The sequence below is a fragment of the Ranitomeya imitator genome, chromosome 5, assembly GCF_032444005.1.
Source record: "Ranitomeya imitator isolate aRanImi1 chromosome 5, aRanImi1.pri, whole genome shotgun sequence".
NCBI lineage: Eukaryota > Metazoa > Chordata > Amphibia > Anura > Dendrobatidae > Ranitomeya > Ranitomeya imitator.
Window position 1 is genome coordinate 103,501,193 of NC_091286.1, and position 16,766 is coordinate 103,517,958.

Genomic DNA, 16,766 nt, shown 5'->3' on the forward strand with positions numbered 1-16,766 from the left:
ATGGGGCTCCTGATTCAATATGGATATTCAAAAACACTTAACCTACTGATGTCTCAATTAATTTTACTTTTATTGGTATCTATTTTTATTTTTGACATTAACCGGTAGCTGCTGCATTTTCCACCCTAGGCTTATACTCGAGTCAATAAGTTTCCCCAGTTTTTTGTCGCAAAATTAGAGGGGTCGGCTTATACTCGGGTCGACTTATACTCGAGTATATACGGTACTTAACAAAAAAAGTGTGAAACAACTGAAAATATGTCTTATATTCTAGGTTCTTCAAAGTAGCCACCTTTTGCCTTGATGACTGCTTTGCACACTTTTGGAATTCTCTTGATAAGCATCAAGAGATAGTCACCGGAAATGGTCTTCCAACAATCTTGAAGGAGTTGCCAGAGATGCTTAGCACTTGTTGGCCCTTTTGCCTTCACTCTGCGGTCCAGCTCACCCCAGACCATCTCGATTGGGTTCATGTCTGGTGACTGTGGAGGCCAGGTCACCTGGCGCAGCACCCCATCACTCTCCTTCTTGGTCAAATAGCCCTTACACAGCCTGGAGGTGTGTTTGGGGTCATTGTCCTGTTGAAAAATAAATGATGGTCCAACTAAACGCAAACCGGATGGAAAAGCATGCCGCTGCAAGATGCTGTGGTAGCCATGCTGGTTCAGTATGCCTTCAATTTTGAATAAATTCCCAACAGTGTTACCAGCAAAGCACCCCCACACCATCACACCTCCTCCTCCATGCTTCACGGTGGGAACCAGGCATGTAGAGTCCATCCGTTCACCTTTTCTGTGTCGCACAAAGACATGGTGGTTGGAACCAAATATCTCAAATTTGGACATTAGACACAGATTTCCATTGCTCTAATGTCCATTCCTTGTGTTCTTTAGCCCAAACAAGTCTCTTCTGCTTGTTGCCTGTCCTTAGCAGTGGTTTCCTAGCAGCTATTTTACCATGAAGGCCTGCTGCACAAAGTCTCCTCTTAACAGTTGTTGTAGAGATGTGTCTGCTGCTACAACTCTGTGTGGCATTGACCTGGTCTCTAATCTGAGCTGCTGTTAACCTGCGATTTCTGAGGCTGGTGACTCGGATAAACTTATCCTCAGAAGCAGAGGTGACTCTTGGTCTTCCTTTCCTGGGGCGGCCCTCATGTGAGCCAGTTTCTTTGTAGGGCTTGATGGTTTTTGCAACTGCACTTGGGGACACTTTCAAAGTTTTCCCAATTTTTTGGACTGACTGACCTTCATTTCTTAAAATAATGATGGCCACTCGTTTTTTCTTTACTTAGAATTTGTATTATGGCAAGAAAAAAGCAGCTAACAGTCTATTAAGTAGGACTATCAGCTGTGTATCAACCAGACTTCTGCTCAACTCAACTGATGGTCCCAACCCCATTTATAAGGCAAGAAATCCCACTTATTAAACCTGACAGGGCATACCTGTGAAGTGAAAACCATTTCCGGTGACTACCTCTTGAAGCTTATCAAGAGAATGCCAACAGTGTGCAAAGCAGTCATCAAAGCAAAAGGTGGCTACTTTGAAGAACCTAGAATATAAGACATATTTTCAGTTGTTTCACACTTTTTTCTTAAGTATATAATTCCACATGTGTAGTCAAGAAAATACAGAAAAATCTTTAAATGAGAAGGTGTGTTCAAACTTTTGGTCTGTACTATATATATCTACCGTATCTACTCGAGTATAAGCTGAGGCACAAACTTTTGCCATGGAAAACTGGGTAAGCTTATTGACTTGTGTAAAAGCCGGGTATGCATTGTCCCCTCATCCCTGTCCTGCTATGCATGGCTTCCCCTTCCCTGTCGTGGTATGAATGTCTCCCCGTCCCTGCCCCTGTCTGCATGCCTCCCCTTCCTTCCCTGTCTGCATGCCTCCCCCGTTCCTTCCCTGTATGCATGCCTCCCCCGTTCCTTCCCTGTATGCATGCCTCCCCCATTTAGTCCCTGTATGCATGCCTCCCCCATTCAGTCCCTGTATGCATGCCTCCCCCTTCCCTGTCCTGGTATGAATGCCTACCTCGTTCTGTCCCTGTGTGCATGCCTCCTTATTCCCTATCCCTGTGTGCATGTTCCCTATTGAAAAAAACCCCCATCATAGTCACCTATCTGCGCGCCCTGGGTGCTGGCACTGCATCTCGTTCCGGCCGCCGGCACCTGCCTGCAGCTCTTCCTGTGCGGAGCGGTCAAGTGGTACCGCTCATTAAGGTGATGAATATGTGCTCCACGCCTATGGGAGTGGAGACACGTCCATATTCATCACCTTAATGAGCGGTACCACGTGAACGCTGAACACAGGAAGAGCTGCAGGCACGTGCTGGCGACCGGAACGAGATGCAGTGCCAGCACCGAGGGTGCCCAGGTAGGCGAGTATGAGGTGTGTGTCGGCTCCTGGCACCCGCTGCTCTGCCGCTGGCTTTCTGTACAGTGACTCGTGTATAAACAGAGGGGGCGTTTTCAGCAAAAAAAAAAATGTGCTGAAAAACTCGGATTATACACGAGTATATACGATATACATATATATTTACACACACCTGTAAGCAGTATTTTAGCGGCAGCATGGCTGATTCAGCACGAAATCCATTAAAAGTTTATCCTCTTTAAGAATTCTGTGCCCCTTCAGCGTGCCTGTGTTAGTAATAATACATAGTTGATACTCACCCTTTCTTGGGTGCAACACTGCATCTCCATAGCTGCGGCTCCTGTGATTGTTTATCAGCTGCAGCAGTAACGTCAACAGCACTGAAACCAATCACGGAGCTTAGCGGTTTTGCTGATGTAAAGCCCACTTTATTTAATTGCACCTACACAGGTTGGCTTTTTTGGCAGCCCCATAGAGAATGAATAGAGCGGTAATCAGGCACTAGACCTGCTGCTCCACTGAGTGATGGAGAAAAAAGTTCCCTTTGCTGCCGATCATTGTGGGTCTCAGCAGTGGGACACCCACTGATCAGCACGTTATAATTTGTTTTCAAATATTCACAAGTCATGCCAAGTTCCTTTTTTGTGTGAAAAGTGAGTGAACTATCAATTGGCAATAAAGGGGAGTACAAAATGTATCTGGTGGATCATAAGATGGCATCCCTACTGTAAGACGTGATCGAATATCACCAAGATCGGCAATCGCCTTTTAATGGGTTCAAGTTACAGCTACGAAAATCCCCATCAATTCTTGAAATTAATCTTTGCTTGATGTTTGCAGCAGCGCTCTCAGACACTCACGTTTTAAGGAAATACAGCTGTCCCACACCCCTGAATGGAGCGGTGCTGGAGTTCTTTGCACAATGGGTTGCTCAGAGCGCCGCAGTGTCTGATCTAGCATATCCTGCATGGGAAGGGTCATTTAAAAAAATTAATCTGTTCACACCATCGATGATAAATGTAATTTATTGGCAAAAGCTGCATATTCCCAGCCATCTCTGGATCTCCTACATTTTGGGTGTGAGCCTTCTTTAATAACTCTCAAGTACTGCATTCCGAACACCCAATAAGTTTTTCTTTCTTTCCATTTTCCTTTTTTCCACCCCTCTGATGTTTTCTGGGTCGCTGCTTTTGTGATGTGAGGATTTGTGATACCATTGCTTACTTCTCTAACGCTATTACAAAGAAGAAATGCCGACAACTCGTATCCGATCTGCTGACCTGCCATGCCATTAATATTCACCAGAACAGTAATGGTGCACTGCTCAGCGTTAAGTGAAGAGCACATGCCCCTCGTTTCTTCAACCTGGCAGCTCAAATAATCCGAGCGATTTTATGTCTACAGAAACCATGGTGGCATTAAATAATAGTTTAATTTGTAAGAACGCCGTGTTCCCAATAGTGCACCAAAAAGCTACTGGAACAATTTACGGAGAAAGGAACTGGGCGGCTGGATAGTAAAAATTAAACATTTCGGCTATCTAGTAAATTACACTGTGATGAATGGCCCTTTAAAGATCATTCAGATGAAAATGTGTCTAGAGAGTGTTCCCCCTCCTCCCGTAGCAGGAAAATCAATATATTCTTCACTTGGTAAAAAATGGTTGCCGGTACTTTTAGATCTTTTTTTCTTTTAAACTATAATTGAAAAAACAATGTCCATTACTACAGTAACGCATGGCTGCTGGTAATAGGATTTCCCCATTTTACAGACCAGTGCAATCCATCCAATGTGTTATCTGCCGGCTATACCAACACAGGCTCAGACTTTCACAATGCATCCACAGCAGACAAGACGTTACATGTGTAATGCTTCATAGACCAACGGTCCAAGTGAAGCCCGTCATTCTGACCAAATGCTGCCACATGCACTTTAAGGACCCACTAAGGCTAACCTCTGTAGTTTGTAAAAATATAAAAAGTAATCAAGGGCATGTGACGGCTATTGGGTCATAATGGGACAGGGCGCGGCACTCAACGGTCTTCCCCTGCTACAGGGCCCAGAGAATTACTGGTCAGTAGTTCTATTGAAGAACATCAGTATCAGCATATTCCTTACCCTAAAATGGCTGAAAACAATTACATTCAAGTGGATATTTGCTATCCTAAAGAATAACACTGTTAACACTTTCTCTGCTACTTTCTCTGCTATTTGCTGGCAATATCTCTCCAAATCCTAGTCCTCCTCACCAAATCCCCACAGGTTACTTCGACTTCTCATCTACGCCCTATCACAAATTTCTGCAGCCTCTCTAACCTTATACCCATTCGCCCAGCCCCCACTTCCCCAGTCCCACTATCAGGAGCTCTATAAAACCCTTGCTCTGTCTGTAACAAACTTTCCTACATCCATAATCTTTTTATTACTAACAAATTGTCCTTCCTCACCATCACCGAAACCTGGTTCACCCCCTCTGGCATCTTTCTCACACTCCCTGCCCCAGCAGCAAGCATGGAGGAGGAGTTGGTTTTCTCCTGTCAGATAACTGTTCTTTCACTCAAATCCCACTACCACCCTCTGTTATGTTCCCTTCCTTAAAGGTTCACTGTGAGCGCATCTACTCAACCTACAACTGACTGTCATTTACCATCCCCTAGGGCCAGCCACCATCTTTGACGACTCACCACCTGGCTTCTTCATTTCCTTTATGCCAATATCCCCACCATCATCATGGGCAACTTCAACATTCCCATTGACACTTCCCTCTCAGCTGTCAGGAAACTTCTATCTCTCACTTCCTCGTTCAATGGTCTTCTGCAGCCACTCACAAAGATGGCCACACAAATGACCTCATCTTCACCTGTCTCTGCTCCCTATCTAACTCAGCTCTCCCTCTTTCTGACCACAACCTACTTGCATTCTCTTCCTTTTGCTCTCCAGGTACACAATCCACAAACTTGCACACCCTCGCAGAGATCTTAAACAACTCGATCCACACTAACTCTCTGAATACCTTCTCCCTCTTACAGACATAAGTTCCTTACACACTGTGGACGGTGCTGCCGCATTACATAACACCACAGAAGCTGTTGCTCTCAAATTGGTCATCCCTCTCACACATACCAAAGCTCGCAGAATCAACAGCCAATCCTGGCACACCAGCCTGACGAAAGAACTGAGGCAGGCTTCCAGGGTTGCCAAGAGGAGATGGAAAAGATACCACACTTGCTGCAACAAAACAAAACTACTTCTCATCCCTCATATCCTCACTGTCTCACAATTCTAAACAGCTATTCAACACTTTAAATTCTCTCCTCCGTCCCCCAACCCCTCCTCCTTCTCCACTTATCTCAGCTGAAGACTTTGCCTCATTCTTCAAGCAGAAGAGGGATAACATCAGAGAAAGCTTTGGCCTACAGCCTCTCCTCCTAACTACTCAGCCTCCCTCCTCCATAACCAACTTCTCCGCCATTACAGAGTATCAACTTTCTGCTCTTCCCTCTAGACCAGGGGTCCCCAACTCCAGTCCTCAAGGCCCACCAACAGGTCATCTTTTCAGGATTTCCTTTGCATTGCACAGGTGATGCAATTATTACCTGGGCAAGACTAAGGAAATCCTGAAAACATGACATGTTGGTGGGCCTTGAGGACTGGAGTTGGGGACCCCTGCTCTAGACCATATCTCACCACCTGTGCACTTGACCCAATCCAATCCCATCTCATGCCAAGCCTCACCACAGTCTTCATCCCAACCCTAACCCATCTTTTCAACCTATCACTAACAAATGGTGTTTTTCCCTCATGCGTCAAACATGCCTCCATCACACCCATCCTCCAAAAGCGCTCTCTTGACCCATCCTCTGTATTTATTGCCCCATATCACTTTTCCTCATGCCTCAAAACTACTGGAACAACACATCCATTCTGAACTGTCCGCCCACTTCTCCTCCTGCTCCCACTTTGACCGCTTGCAATCTGGTTTCCGACCGCATCACTCCACTGAAACTGCCATGACTAAAGTCACCAATGACCTACTAACTGCCAAAGCAAAGCGACACTACTCTGTCCTCCTGTTCCTGAACTTGTCCTCTGCCTTTGACACAGTGGATCATTCCCTATTACTACAGACCCTCTCATCTCTTGGTATCAAAGACTCTGCCCTATGTTGGATCTCGTCATACTGGACATTCAGCGTCTCCCGCTCACACACCACCTCCTCACCTCACCCCCTTTCTGTCGGTGTTCCTCAAGGTTCAGTCTTATGACCCCTGCTCTTCTCCATTTCCACCTTCAGCCTGGGACAGCTCATAGAGGTGATACTGAAAGCCATGAGATTCTATGCTGATGACACCTAGATCTTCCTCTCTGGACCCGATATCACCTCCCTACTAACCAGAATCCCACAATGTCTGCCCGCTATTTCATCTTTCTTCTCTGCTAGATTTCTAAAACTTAACATGGACAAAACAGAATTCATCATCTTTCCCCATCTCACTCGACTCCCCCCAAAGGACCTATCCATTAAAGCAAATGGCTGCCCACTCTCCTGAGTCCCACTAGCTTGATGCCTTGGTGTAATCCTTGATTCTGATCTCTCCTTTAAACCACATATCCAAGCCCTTTCCCCTTCCTGCCAAATTCATCTCAAATATATTTCCCAGATACTTACAATCCTCAACAAAGAATCTGTAAAAACCCTAGTCCATGCCATCATCACCTCGTGCCTTGACTACTACAACCTCCTGTTTTGTGGCCTCCCTTCTAACAATCTCGTACTTTCCAATCTATTCTAAACTCTGCTGCCAGACTAATCCACTTATCCCCCGCTATTTCCCGGCCTCTCCCCTCTGTCAATCCCTTCACTAGCTCCCCATTACCCAGAGATTCCAGTACAAATTCCTAACCATGGCATTCAAAGCCATCCACAACCTGTCTCCTCCATACATCTGTAACCAATTCTCCAGATACTTACCTGCATGCAACATTCGACCCTCACAAGATCTCCTTCTCTACTCCCCTCTTACCTCGGCTTCCCACAATCACATACAAGAGGTCTCCCTCGCATCCCCCCCCCTACTCTGGAACTCTCTACCCCAACATATCAGAAATTTAAAGACCGACCTCTTCTGACAAGCCTTTAACCTGCAGTAACCACCGATCCGACAAACTGCTGCACGACCAGCTCTACTCTCATCTATTATCTCCTTACCCATCCTTTGTAGATTGTGAGCCATCACGGGCAGGACCCTCTCTCCTCCTGTACCCATTGTGACTTTTATTGTATAAGATTACTGAACTCCTTTTTATTATGTATACCCCCTTTTCACATGTAAAGTGCCATGAAATAAATGGCGCTATAATAATAAATAATAATAACAACAATAATAATGAAGCCTGAGGCCCAAGACCATATGGAGGCACTAATAATTTCTTGAAAACGTAATAAACTTTTAACAAAAGTTTTAAAGTGAACCTGACAGCTGATACATGCTGCCCGATCCACATAATTTCAGCCAGCTATGTCGGATTCTGAAACGATGCAGCATGTTACAGAAAATAATGCTCTAAAGGCCGCTGGGGAGCGAGATGCACAGGAGACTATTTGGACAGAAGGACCCCTGGCATCCCCCATGGAGGGACATGTATCTGGTGATACATAACTCTACTATGAAAGAAAGCGATGGCCCCATCAGCAGGTTCTTGTGTACACACTGCATACCACCACTACACAAGACCAATGTCCTAAATAGTAATATAAGGGATATATCCTGCATTCATACAGAATACACATTACATATACACATAAGTCATATTCAGCATGGACAAATTACATTTTCCTAATTCTTCCACTACATCCATACATGGCCCTTGGTACTGTATGTGCATAAAATGCAAACTCTTCCTGGCTTACCATGGTTCTGTTTCTTCATTTTAATGGTAGTTCTCTTAAAGGTTGAGGAAATGTCATGATAAACTAGAGAAAGAAAACAAGTGAACAATTTCTGGTTACCATCTTGATGCACTAGAGAAAAAAAAAGGTCAATACTAACAGGAAGACAAAAAAAAAAAAAGGAGTTTCATGAGATCAAAATAATGATGGCCCATCATTAGGATAGGCAATTAAAGGGGTAGCCCAATAATTGGAAAACACCTTGGTTGCCTGAATCCCGAGTTCAACTTATATTCTCCTCCCACACTGTGCCATTGTATGATTCCTTTTTTTAACCCATTAAATCTTGTTTCATGCTTGCTTACTATCCATCTTTGTGCTCAGAGGTCACTGTTATATCTACAATTAATAAACTATTAAACCTATAGGCTGTGGGCACATGTTCAGGATTTTTCGTGTTTTTTCGCAACAAAACCGCGAAAAAAACGCGTACATTAAGCATCCTATTATTAGAATGCAATCCGCAATTTTTGTGCACATGTTGCGCTTTTTTCCGCGGCGGAATCGCATTCCGGAAAAAAACGCAGCATGCTCATTCTTTGTGCGGAATCGCGGGGATAGGAATGCATTGATCCGCTTACAAGTGTATTGCGCGAGGCTGGACAAAGTCTAGTCGGAATATGGCCAGAAGTGTGCATACTTGCGGTCCCAAGACCGCTCGCTCCCAGGACCTCTTAAATACCAAATCATAAGCAATGAAAGAAGTCCTGATATCTAGGACTGAACAAATATAAAAAAAAGAAGATGTGACTTTTTTTTGGAATTAGGGGTGATCATGTGCAAGGAAAATCACAGCAAAATATTCAAACCTCTAAAATGTTAAACTACTGTATTTTTCGGACTTTAAGACTCTTTTTTCATCCCAAAATGTGGAGGAAAATGGGGGGTGCGTCTTATAGTCTGGTTGTACATGCTATGGCTGAGGTGGGTGGTGGAGGAGCTGCAGTGGGCCACAGGAGGCAGGATGTGGCGGCTGCGGCTAACTCCTGTGCCCGTTGCTAAAGAGAAATCAATATTCACTGCATTCCACTCCCGTGGAGTAGAGAGCAGCGAATATTCATTCCTTTTTAATAGCGGACACGCTGTTAGCTACAGCAGCTGGCTTTAGGCAGGTGCAAGGCGTTTGCGTATGTCCGCTACTTAATTCAATGAATATTCACTGCTCTCCACTCCCATAGGTGTGGAATGCAGTAAATATTAATTCCCTTTAGTAGCGAGCACATGTGAACGCCAGCAGCTGCAGGAAGCTGGCGGCTGCAGCTAACACTGTGACCACTATTAAATAGCAATGAATATTCACTCCTCTCCATGCATTCCAGCAGTTGTGTTCTGCTTGTAAGCAGCACATGAAGTCCCTGCCATGCGTTGCTTAAAAGCATAAATGAGCTGCTGGCATCGAGGGACACTGCGAGGGAGCGCAAGAAGGCAAGTATAATGTTTTGGGTTTTTTAAAATGTTTTTCTGATGGGGCCATGCATACCAGGATGAGGACCAATCACACCAGGATGGGGATGAGGGGGCCACGCCTACCAGGATGGGGATGAGGGGGCCACGCCTACCAGGATGGGGATGAGGGAGTCACGCCTACCAGGATGGGGATGAGGGAGCCACGCCTACCAGGATGGGGATGAGGGAGCCACGCCTACCAGGAGGGGGATGAGGGGGCCATGCCTACCAGGATGGGGATGAGGAGGCCATGCATACCAGGATAGGGATGAGGGGGCCATGCCTACCAGGATGGGGATGAGGGGGCCATGCCTACCAGAATAGGGATGAGGGGACCATACATACCAGGATAGGGATGAGGGGACCATGCATACCAGGATAGGGATGAGGAGGACATGCCTAGCAAGATAGGGATGAGGGGGCCATGCCTACCAGGATAGGGATGAGGGGACCATGCATACCAGGATAGCGATGAAGAGACCATGGATACCAGGATAGGGATGAAGGGACCATATATACCAGGATAGGAGATATTAGTACAGAATTGACTACATTTTTTCTTTTTTTCTAATTTCCTCCTCTAAAACCTAGGTGTGTCTTATGGTCCGGTGCGTCTTATGGTCTGAAAAATACGGTAATCCCTGCTATAGAAAAAATTACAAAGACTTTCCATTTTCTTTTACTGCTCGGATTAATACTGGCTAAAATAGGTCATCTAGGATTAGTAAAAAGAAAGTCTCCTTTTATTTAGAAACGTCTCGACTCCTGTCCAGGGACAATGTCTCATATTCCAGCTCGGTCACATTCCCTTCAGGAACCTAGCTGCAATACCAGACACCATGGATGAGAGGGTCACCGATCCCTAGCTTGTAGAGCTCTAGGAATCACTCCACCATTCATATACATTAGGGGTCTGGTGGGACTAAGTTACGGGATACATATCACCACCACTTGACATTCAGAGAAAGGATCAGCAGGTTGTTCAGTAACATAATCTCTGGACACAGGAGAATTTTCTAGAAAACTTTTCTAAAGGAAAATCTGGCTTGAAATTAAATCATAGGACAACACCTATAACCCATTTCACACCTTTTTACTACCGTCGGCCTTCTGTGTCTCTACGTGTGGGCTGGCCTTCACAGACCTTTTCCTTGACGCCGCCCCTCACATGACGCAGCTGCCGTCTGACAGTGGTTGACATGACTGCGCACGCGTCATTTTTGGTCCTCGTCCCTTTGCGCACGCTCCTTCACTTCCTTTGGCCGTCTTTTTTCGCAAGCGCGCTTATGTTTGAAATTTGTATTCTCTGCGGGTCAGTAACTTCCGATCCCGCGCTGCATTCTGGTATTCATTATTGCGCATGTCTTTTGCTAGCGTTGGCCGTTAGTTTCCGGTTATTTTCTGTATTCCGGTACCGCTATGTAGTTTTCTCATTCTCACATTCCATGGCATGGGTGCTGCATGTATGATTAGCGCGATCTTTTTCTTACTCACATCTTATTGGTCCCGGCTCCTTTTTTAACCCGCTCACATCTGTCTTTGGCACCTCCCCTGATGAAGGCATCGCCGAAATGCGCGTTGGGGTGGACACAGGTGCTGCAGTGTCCCCCTGTTCTATTTCCTGGGTAAGATTTATTTCATTTGGCTTTTATTACTATTACTAATCTTCCAGTGTAACATTTCTTATAGCCATTTTGTGTATTCTCTTGCCCAGCTACTTATATTATTATATTATATATACTAGGGATTATTGGTCTCTTGGTGCTACTATTTACGTCTATGACTATTTTTTGATGATTACCTATGTGACTGTATGAGACCACCGGCATAGTATCCTGCATTTCAGCAATGTTTGTAGTACGTATGCGCTTTTTCTCAATTTATCTGTTCTTTGAAGTATTTTCAATAAAGTTTTTTAATTTTATATTATATTGTACTATTTCGATCGCATTTTTTCCACTCTCTTTGTTATGTTAATTTCAGCGATAGGTCCTGTCATATGTCCGATATTTGAGCACTATGAATATACATTTAACAGCTAATTATATTTTAGCTTTTTATATATGGTGCCCCATTATTTGCTGAATTTCCTTTATACGCTTTTACTACTGTATAAGAACTCTAGAACACAACCTATAAATTACAGACCTAGGTCTGATAATTGTTGCACAAAATAACCCATAGGGGTGTAATGTATACTGATGACAGTAAATTTATAGCCATGATTGAACTTACTTGTGTGGTCGTTGTATCGCTCGATATAATGCAGATATTGGACAGCTCGGTTTTTTGCCTAAAGGAAGGAAGAACAGCAAAATCACAAAAACAGCAAAGGATTCCACAGGAAACTTTTACATATATAAAAAGTGCTGCAATGTTTTTTGGTCTAAGTTATGTTTTAGAAGTATTGCCCCAATTTATAATAATTCATTGTTTCAGATTAAAGAAAAGTTGTAATGTAGCTTAGTATAGTAAAAAAAAGCCTATTTTGCCATCTATCAGCCTCCTCGTGCAACAATTCTTCGCTTTCCATTCATTCTAGAGAGATGACTGGTAAAGAGCAGGCGGGACAGATACACAGAGGTTGCTGCTGCTTCTAGTACATATTTTATTTGACCCTAGAGCTGGATTCACAGCAACACTGTCCAGTACTGCTGTATGATATCCTCCTTGCTGCTCAAAGGTAGAATTAGGAGAGCACCTCTACTCTTCTCTATGTGTCGAGACATTATAGCAGCTACCTCTACAAACCATGAAACCGAGAACAATGATAAAGATGGAGCCATCAGAGGGGGAGTGGGGGAGAACTGCCAATACAGGATAGAAGTTATATAATGGTCAAAAATACTGTGATTCCTCACACATGATGGCGGTTTCTGAAAAATTGTCTAAAAAAAACAGGTAATCTAAAATTTTCAATACAGTACAACCTGTAAATAGTATAAAGTCGAAACCTATTGGTCTATGGGATGTCGTCTACTGGAAAATTGGTTATGTTTCACACCAAAATGCAGCCCAACATGGGCCTGATGTGTCCCAGCAGCACCTCTACCACATAAGAAGAGAATGGTGGCTAGGAGGCCAGTTAGGAGACACTTACTTTTCTGAGGGCGATGAGTCGGTCACTTGCTTTTCCAAGAGCAAACCCTGTCACAGACAAAATATATATGCTTTACTAAGTTAGGGCTTGTTCATAGTGATTTTTAAATTATATTTACTGTGGATTTCACAATGAAACATTCAGTCTAGCAACAGGCGCATTATTACTGCGCAAAAAAGGCTACATTTTTTTTTTTAACCATTTGACATGATAATGTATTCTTTCTAAGGAATTACTGACTGGCTGCATGATAATATGTAAGTACCCCTCCAGCATTTTTTTTTTCTTATTTCAGAACTGGAGTGGTGCAGCTAATATATTTTCCCTTCCACAGCCGTCGTCTTCAACTGTACCCGGCGCCATCTTGCATCTTGTGACCACAATGTCTGACTGACTGGAAGTCAGAGGTAACAGTCACAAGCTCTCAGTGGAAGTCATAGAGAGCGGCGTTCTGGCCTCATTCTGTTTTTGTGTTTTACAGCACCAGTAAGGCTACTTTCACACTAGCGTCGTTTGGCCTCCGTCGCAATGCGTCGTTTTGGAGAAAAAACGCATCCTGCAAAGTTGCCCGCAGGATGCGTTTTTTTCTCCATAGACTTTCATTAGCGACGCATTGCCACACGTCGTGTTTTGGCGGACCGTCGGCACAAAAAAACGCTACATGTAACGTTTTTTGTGCGTCGTGTCCGCCATTTCCGACCACGCATGCGCGACCGGAACTCCGCCCCCTCCTCCCTGGACCTTACAATGGGGCAGCGGATGCGTTGAAAAACTGCATCCGCTGCCCCCGTTGTGCTTTTACTTCACAGCATGCGTTGGTACGTCGGCCCGAAGCACTGCGACAGGCCCGTACCAAAGCTAATGTGAAAGTAGCCTAAAAGCTATGAGATTTTAGTATTCTGATGCATACGCTAGTTTTTTTTTACTGAATTAGAGAAGTGCAGTGTTTTTTGAATCTACAGCATGTCAATTCTTCCAGTGTTTTTTCACCCATAGAAAATAATGAGAAAGTGCAAAAAGACTACAAAATAGGCTGCAAGGAGATTTTGGCGCATGCTTTTGATGAATAAAAACAGGATTTTTTGTTGCTTTCCGTAAAATCTGTTTCTCGGAGCCTTCATTGGGGGACACAGGAACCATGGGTGTATGCTGCTGCTGCCACTAGGAGGCTGACACTATGCACAAAAAAAGTTAGCTCCTCCTGTGCATAAGCAGAAAGCTGCCAATCAAATGTGGGGGCGAGGTTATACAGAACTCATGAATATGGAGGATTCCCTTGCAGAATTATTACTAATTCACTAATGATAGTCTTCTGCTGATTAAACAGTGATTTCATCACAACTACGGCAAGAGACTCAGCAATTGACACATCGCTGGAATCAGGGTCTCTGTATCTACATTATACAGCTGTCAGACTACATGGTTAAATCTGAAAAGGGTTTGATCAAACAAGACACATATAAACATTCAAAAATCTGCAGGAAATCCACAGTAAGTCCATACTAGCTGGATTCTGCTGCGGTTTCATGGACGGCATTACCCATTGAATTGTACATATCCTAAGGGTAAGGTCATGCGCAGCTGCTGCGGTTGGTGAGTGGAGTCAAAAACGTAATAGCGGATAGTTTGCAATATGGTAGAAGATTTAAAAGAAAAAACAAACCCAAAACACACCTAGATGATGAAAATACAGATTAATCATTACCTGTATATCCCCATAACAACAGAAGTGCAGTGGAGCAGGATGATGCATTTCCACTGCCTCCATTCCCCGCCTAACGCTGCCCTCCACCAGGCAGTTAGCGCTGCTGTATCAAGAGTAGCTTCATACAGAGGAGACAGCTGTCAATCAACTAGAGGGAGCGTGTATGGGTGCAGAATGGAGTGAGCAGAGAATGGGGGGGATACAATGCACTTCCAGCCTCATTAGCATATTACTTCAATGCTATTTCACAACTGGAAAACAAGCTGATGGGATATACAGTGGGGAAAATAAGTATTTGATACACTGTAGGTGGGAAAACGTGCAAAATCAGCAAAGAATGGAGATGTCTGTGATTTTTATCGTAGGTACACTTCAACTGAGAGACGGAATCTAAAAAAAAAAAAAAATCCAGAAAATCACATTGCATGATTTTTACATAATTAATTTGAGTTTTATTCCATGAGATAAGTATTTGATCAGCTACCAACCAAAAACAATTCTGGCTCTCACAGACCTGCTAGTTTTTCTTTAAGAAGCCTCCAACTCTGCACTCATTACCTGTATTAATTACACCTGTTTGAACTCGTTACTTGTATAAAAGACACCTGTCCACACACTCAATGAATCACAATCAAACCTCTCCACCATGGGCAGGGTCAAAGAGCTGTGTAAGGACACCTGGAACAACATTGTAGACCTGCACAAGGCTGGGATGGGCTACAGGTCAATGGACAAGCAGCTTGGTTAGAAGGCAACAACTGTTGCCACAATTATTAGAAAATGGAAGAAACACAAGAGGCCTGTCAATCTTCCTCGGTCTGGCGGTGCATGCAGGATCTCGCCTTGTGGGGTGAGGAGGATTGTGACAAAGGTGAGGAATCCGCCCAGAAATACAAGGGAGAATCTGGTCACTGACCTGAAGAGAGCTGGGAACATAGTATCAAACGTTACAGTTAGTAATACACAATGCTGTTAAAGGTTCCCCTGCTCATGTCAGCACATGTCCAGAATGTCTGAAGATTGCCAATGACCATCTGGATGATCCAGAGGAGGCATGAGAGAAGGTCATGTGGTCAGATGAGAACAAAATAGAACTTTTTGGTATCAACTCCAGTCGCCATGTTTGAGAGAAGGAGGATGAGTACAACCCAAAGAACACCGTCTAAACCGTGAATCATGGTTGGGGAAACCGCATACTTTGTGGGGTGCTTTTCTGTAAAGGGGACAGGACGACTGCACTGTATTGAAGGGAGGATGGATGGGGTCATGTATCACGAGATTTTGGCCAACAACTTCCTTCCCTCAGTAAAAGCATAGGAAGGTCGGGGCTGGGTATTCCAGCAGGAAATGGCCCAAAACACACAGGCACGGTAAGTAAGGAGTGGCTCCATAAGAAGCATTTCAAGGTCCTGGAGGGGCCTAGCCTGTCTCCAGACCTGAACCCAATAGAAAATCTTTGGAGGGAGTTGAAAATCAATGTTGTCCAGCTACAGCCTCGAAACCTGAAAGATCTGGAGAAGATCTGTATGGAAGATGGGGCCAAAATCCCTGCTGCACTGTGTGCAAACTTGGGCAAGAATTACAGGAAACGTCCGACCTCTGGAACAGCAAACAAAGGATTTTGTACTAAATATTAAGATCTGTTTTTCTATTGCATCAAATACTTATTTAATGCAATAAAACGCAAATTAATCATATAAAAATCATAATGCGATTTTCTGTTTTTTATTTTAAGATTCTGTCCCTCACAGTTGAAGTGTACCCATGATAAAAATTACAAACCTCTCCCATTCTTTGTAGGTGGGAAAACTTGCAAAATCGGCAAACAGTTCATGGTTTTGGTATGGAGGAGGGGAGATTACTGATAAATTAACACAGTTTATATACAGTTTACAAGCCGTGTTGCTTTCTAAAGTCCGGCTTTGTGGTATTCTTTATACAGAATTACATTACAGTCACATTTAATTCTGGGAAAACCCCTTTAGTGTATCCTTTTAGTGTTAGCATTTTTTCTAGGCAAATAAACCCCCAGCTCTTACCCACCGCTCCGTTGCCATTTCCGACCGCAACCAAGGCACTCACGGATCTCTTTCTCCCTTCTTTGGCAGTCATGTTGAACACACTTTTCATCTATAGTGACATAAGAAAGTAGAATAAGCCATAGGAAGTGAGATCACATCAGTGAA

The 16,766-nt window shown here is 44.0% G+C and overlaps 1 protein-coding gene across 3 annotated transcripts in view; it reads right to left on the reverse strand.

The window, feature by feature from the left end:
* Nucleotides 1-16,766, reverse strand: part of MRPS5 (mitochondrial ribosomal protein S5) — a 129,126-nt gene that overhangs the window by 7,488 nt on the left and 104,872 nt on the right. For all 3 annotated transcript variants that reach the window (XM_069768999.1, XM_069769000.1, XM_069769001.1), the window contains exons 6-9: nt 16,620-16,710; nt 12,876-12,922; nt 12,011-12,068; nt 8,291-8,353 (exon numbers count right to left, since the gene is read on the reverse strand). In XM_069768999.1, the coding sequence (XP_069625100.1) occupies nt 8,291-8,353; nt 12,011-12,068; nt 12,876-12,922; nt 16,620-16,710 (259 nt within the window). The remainder of the gene's footprint in view (nt 1-8,290; nt 8,354-12,010; nt 12,069-12,875; nt 12,923-16,619; nt 16,711-16,766) is intronic.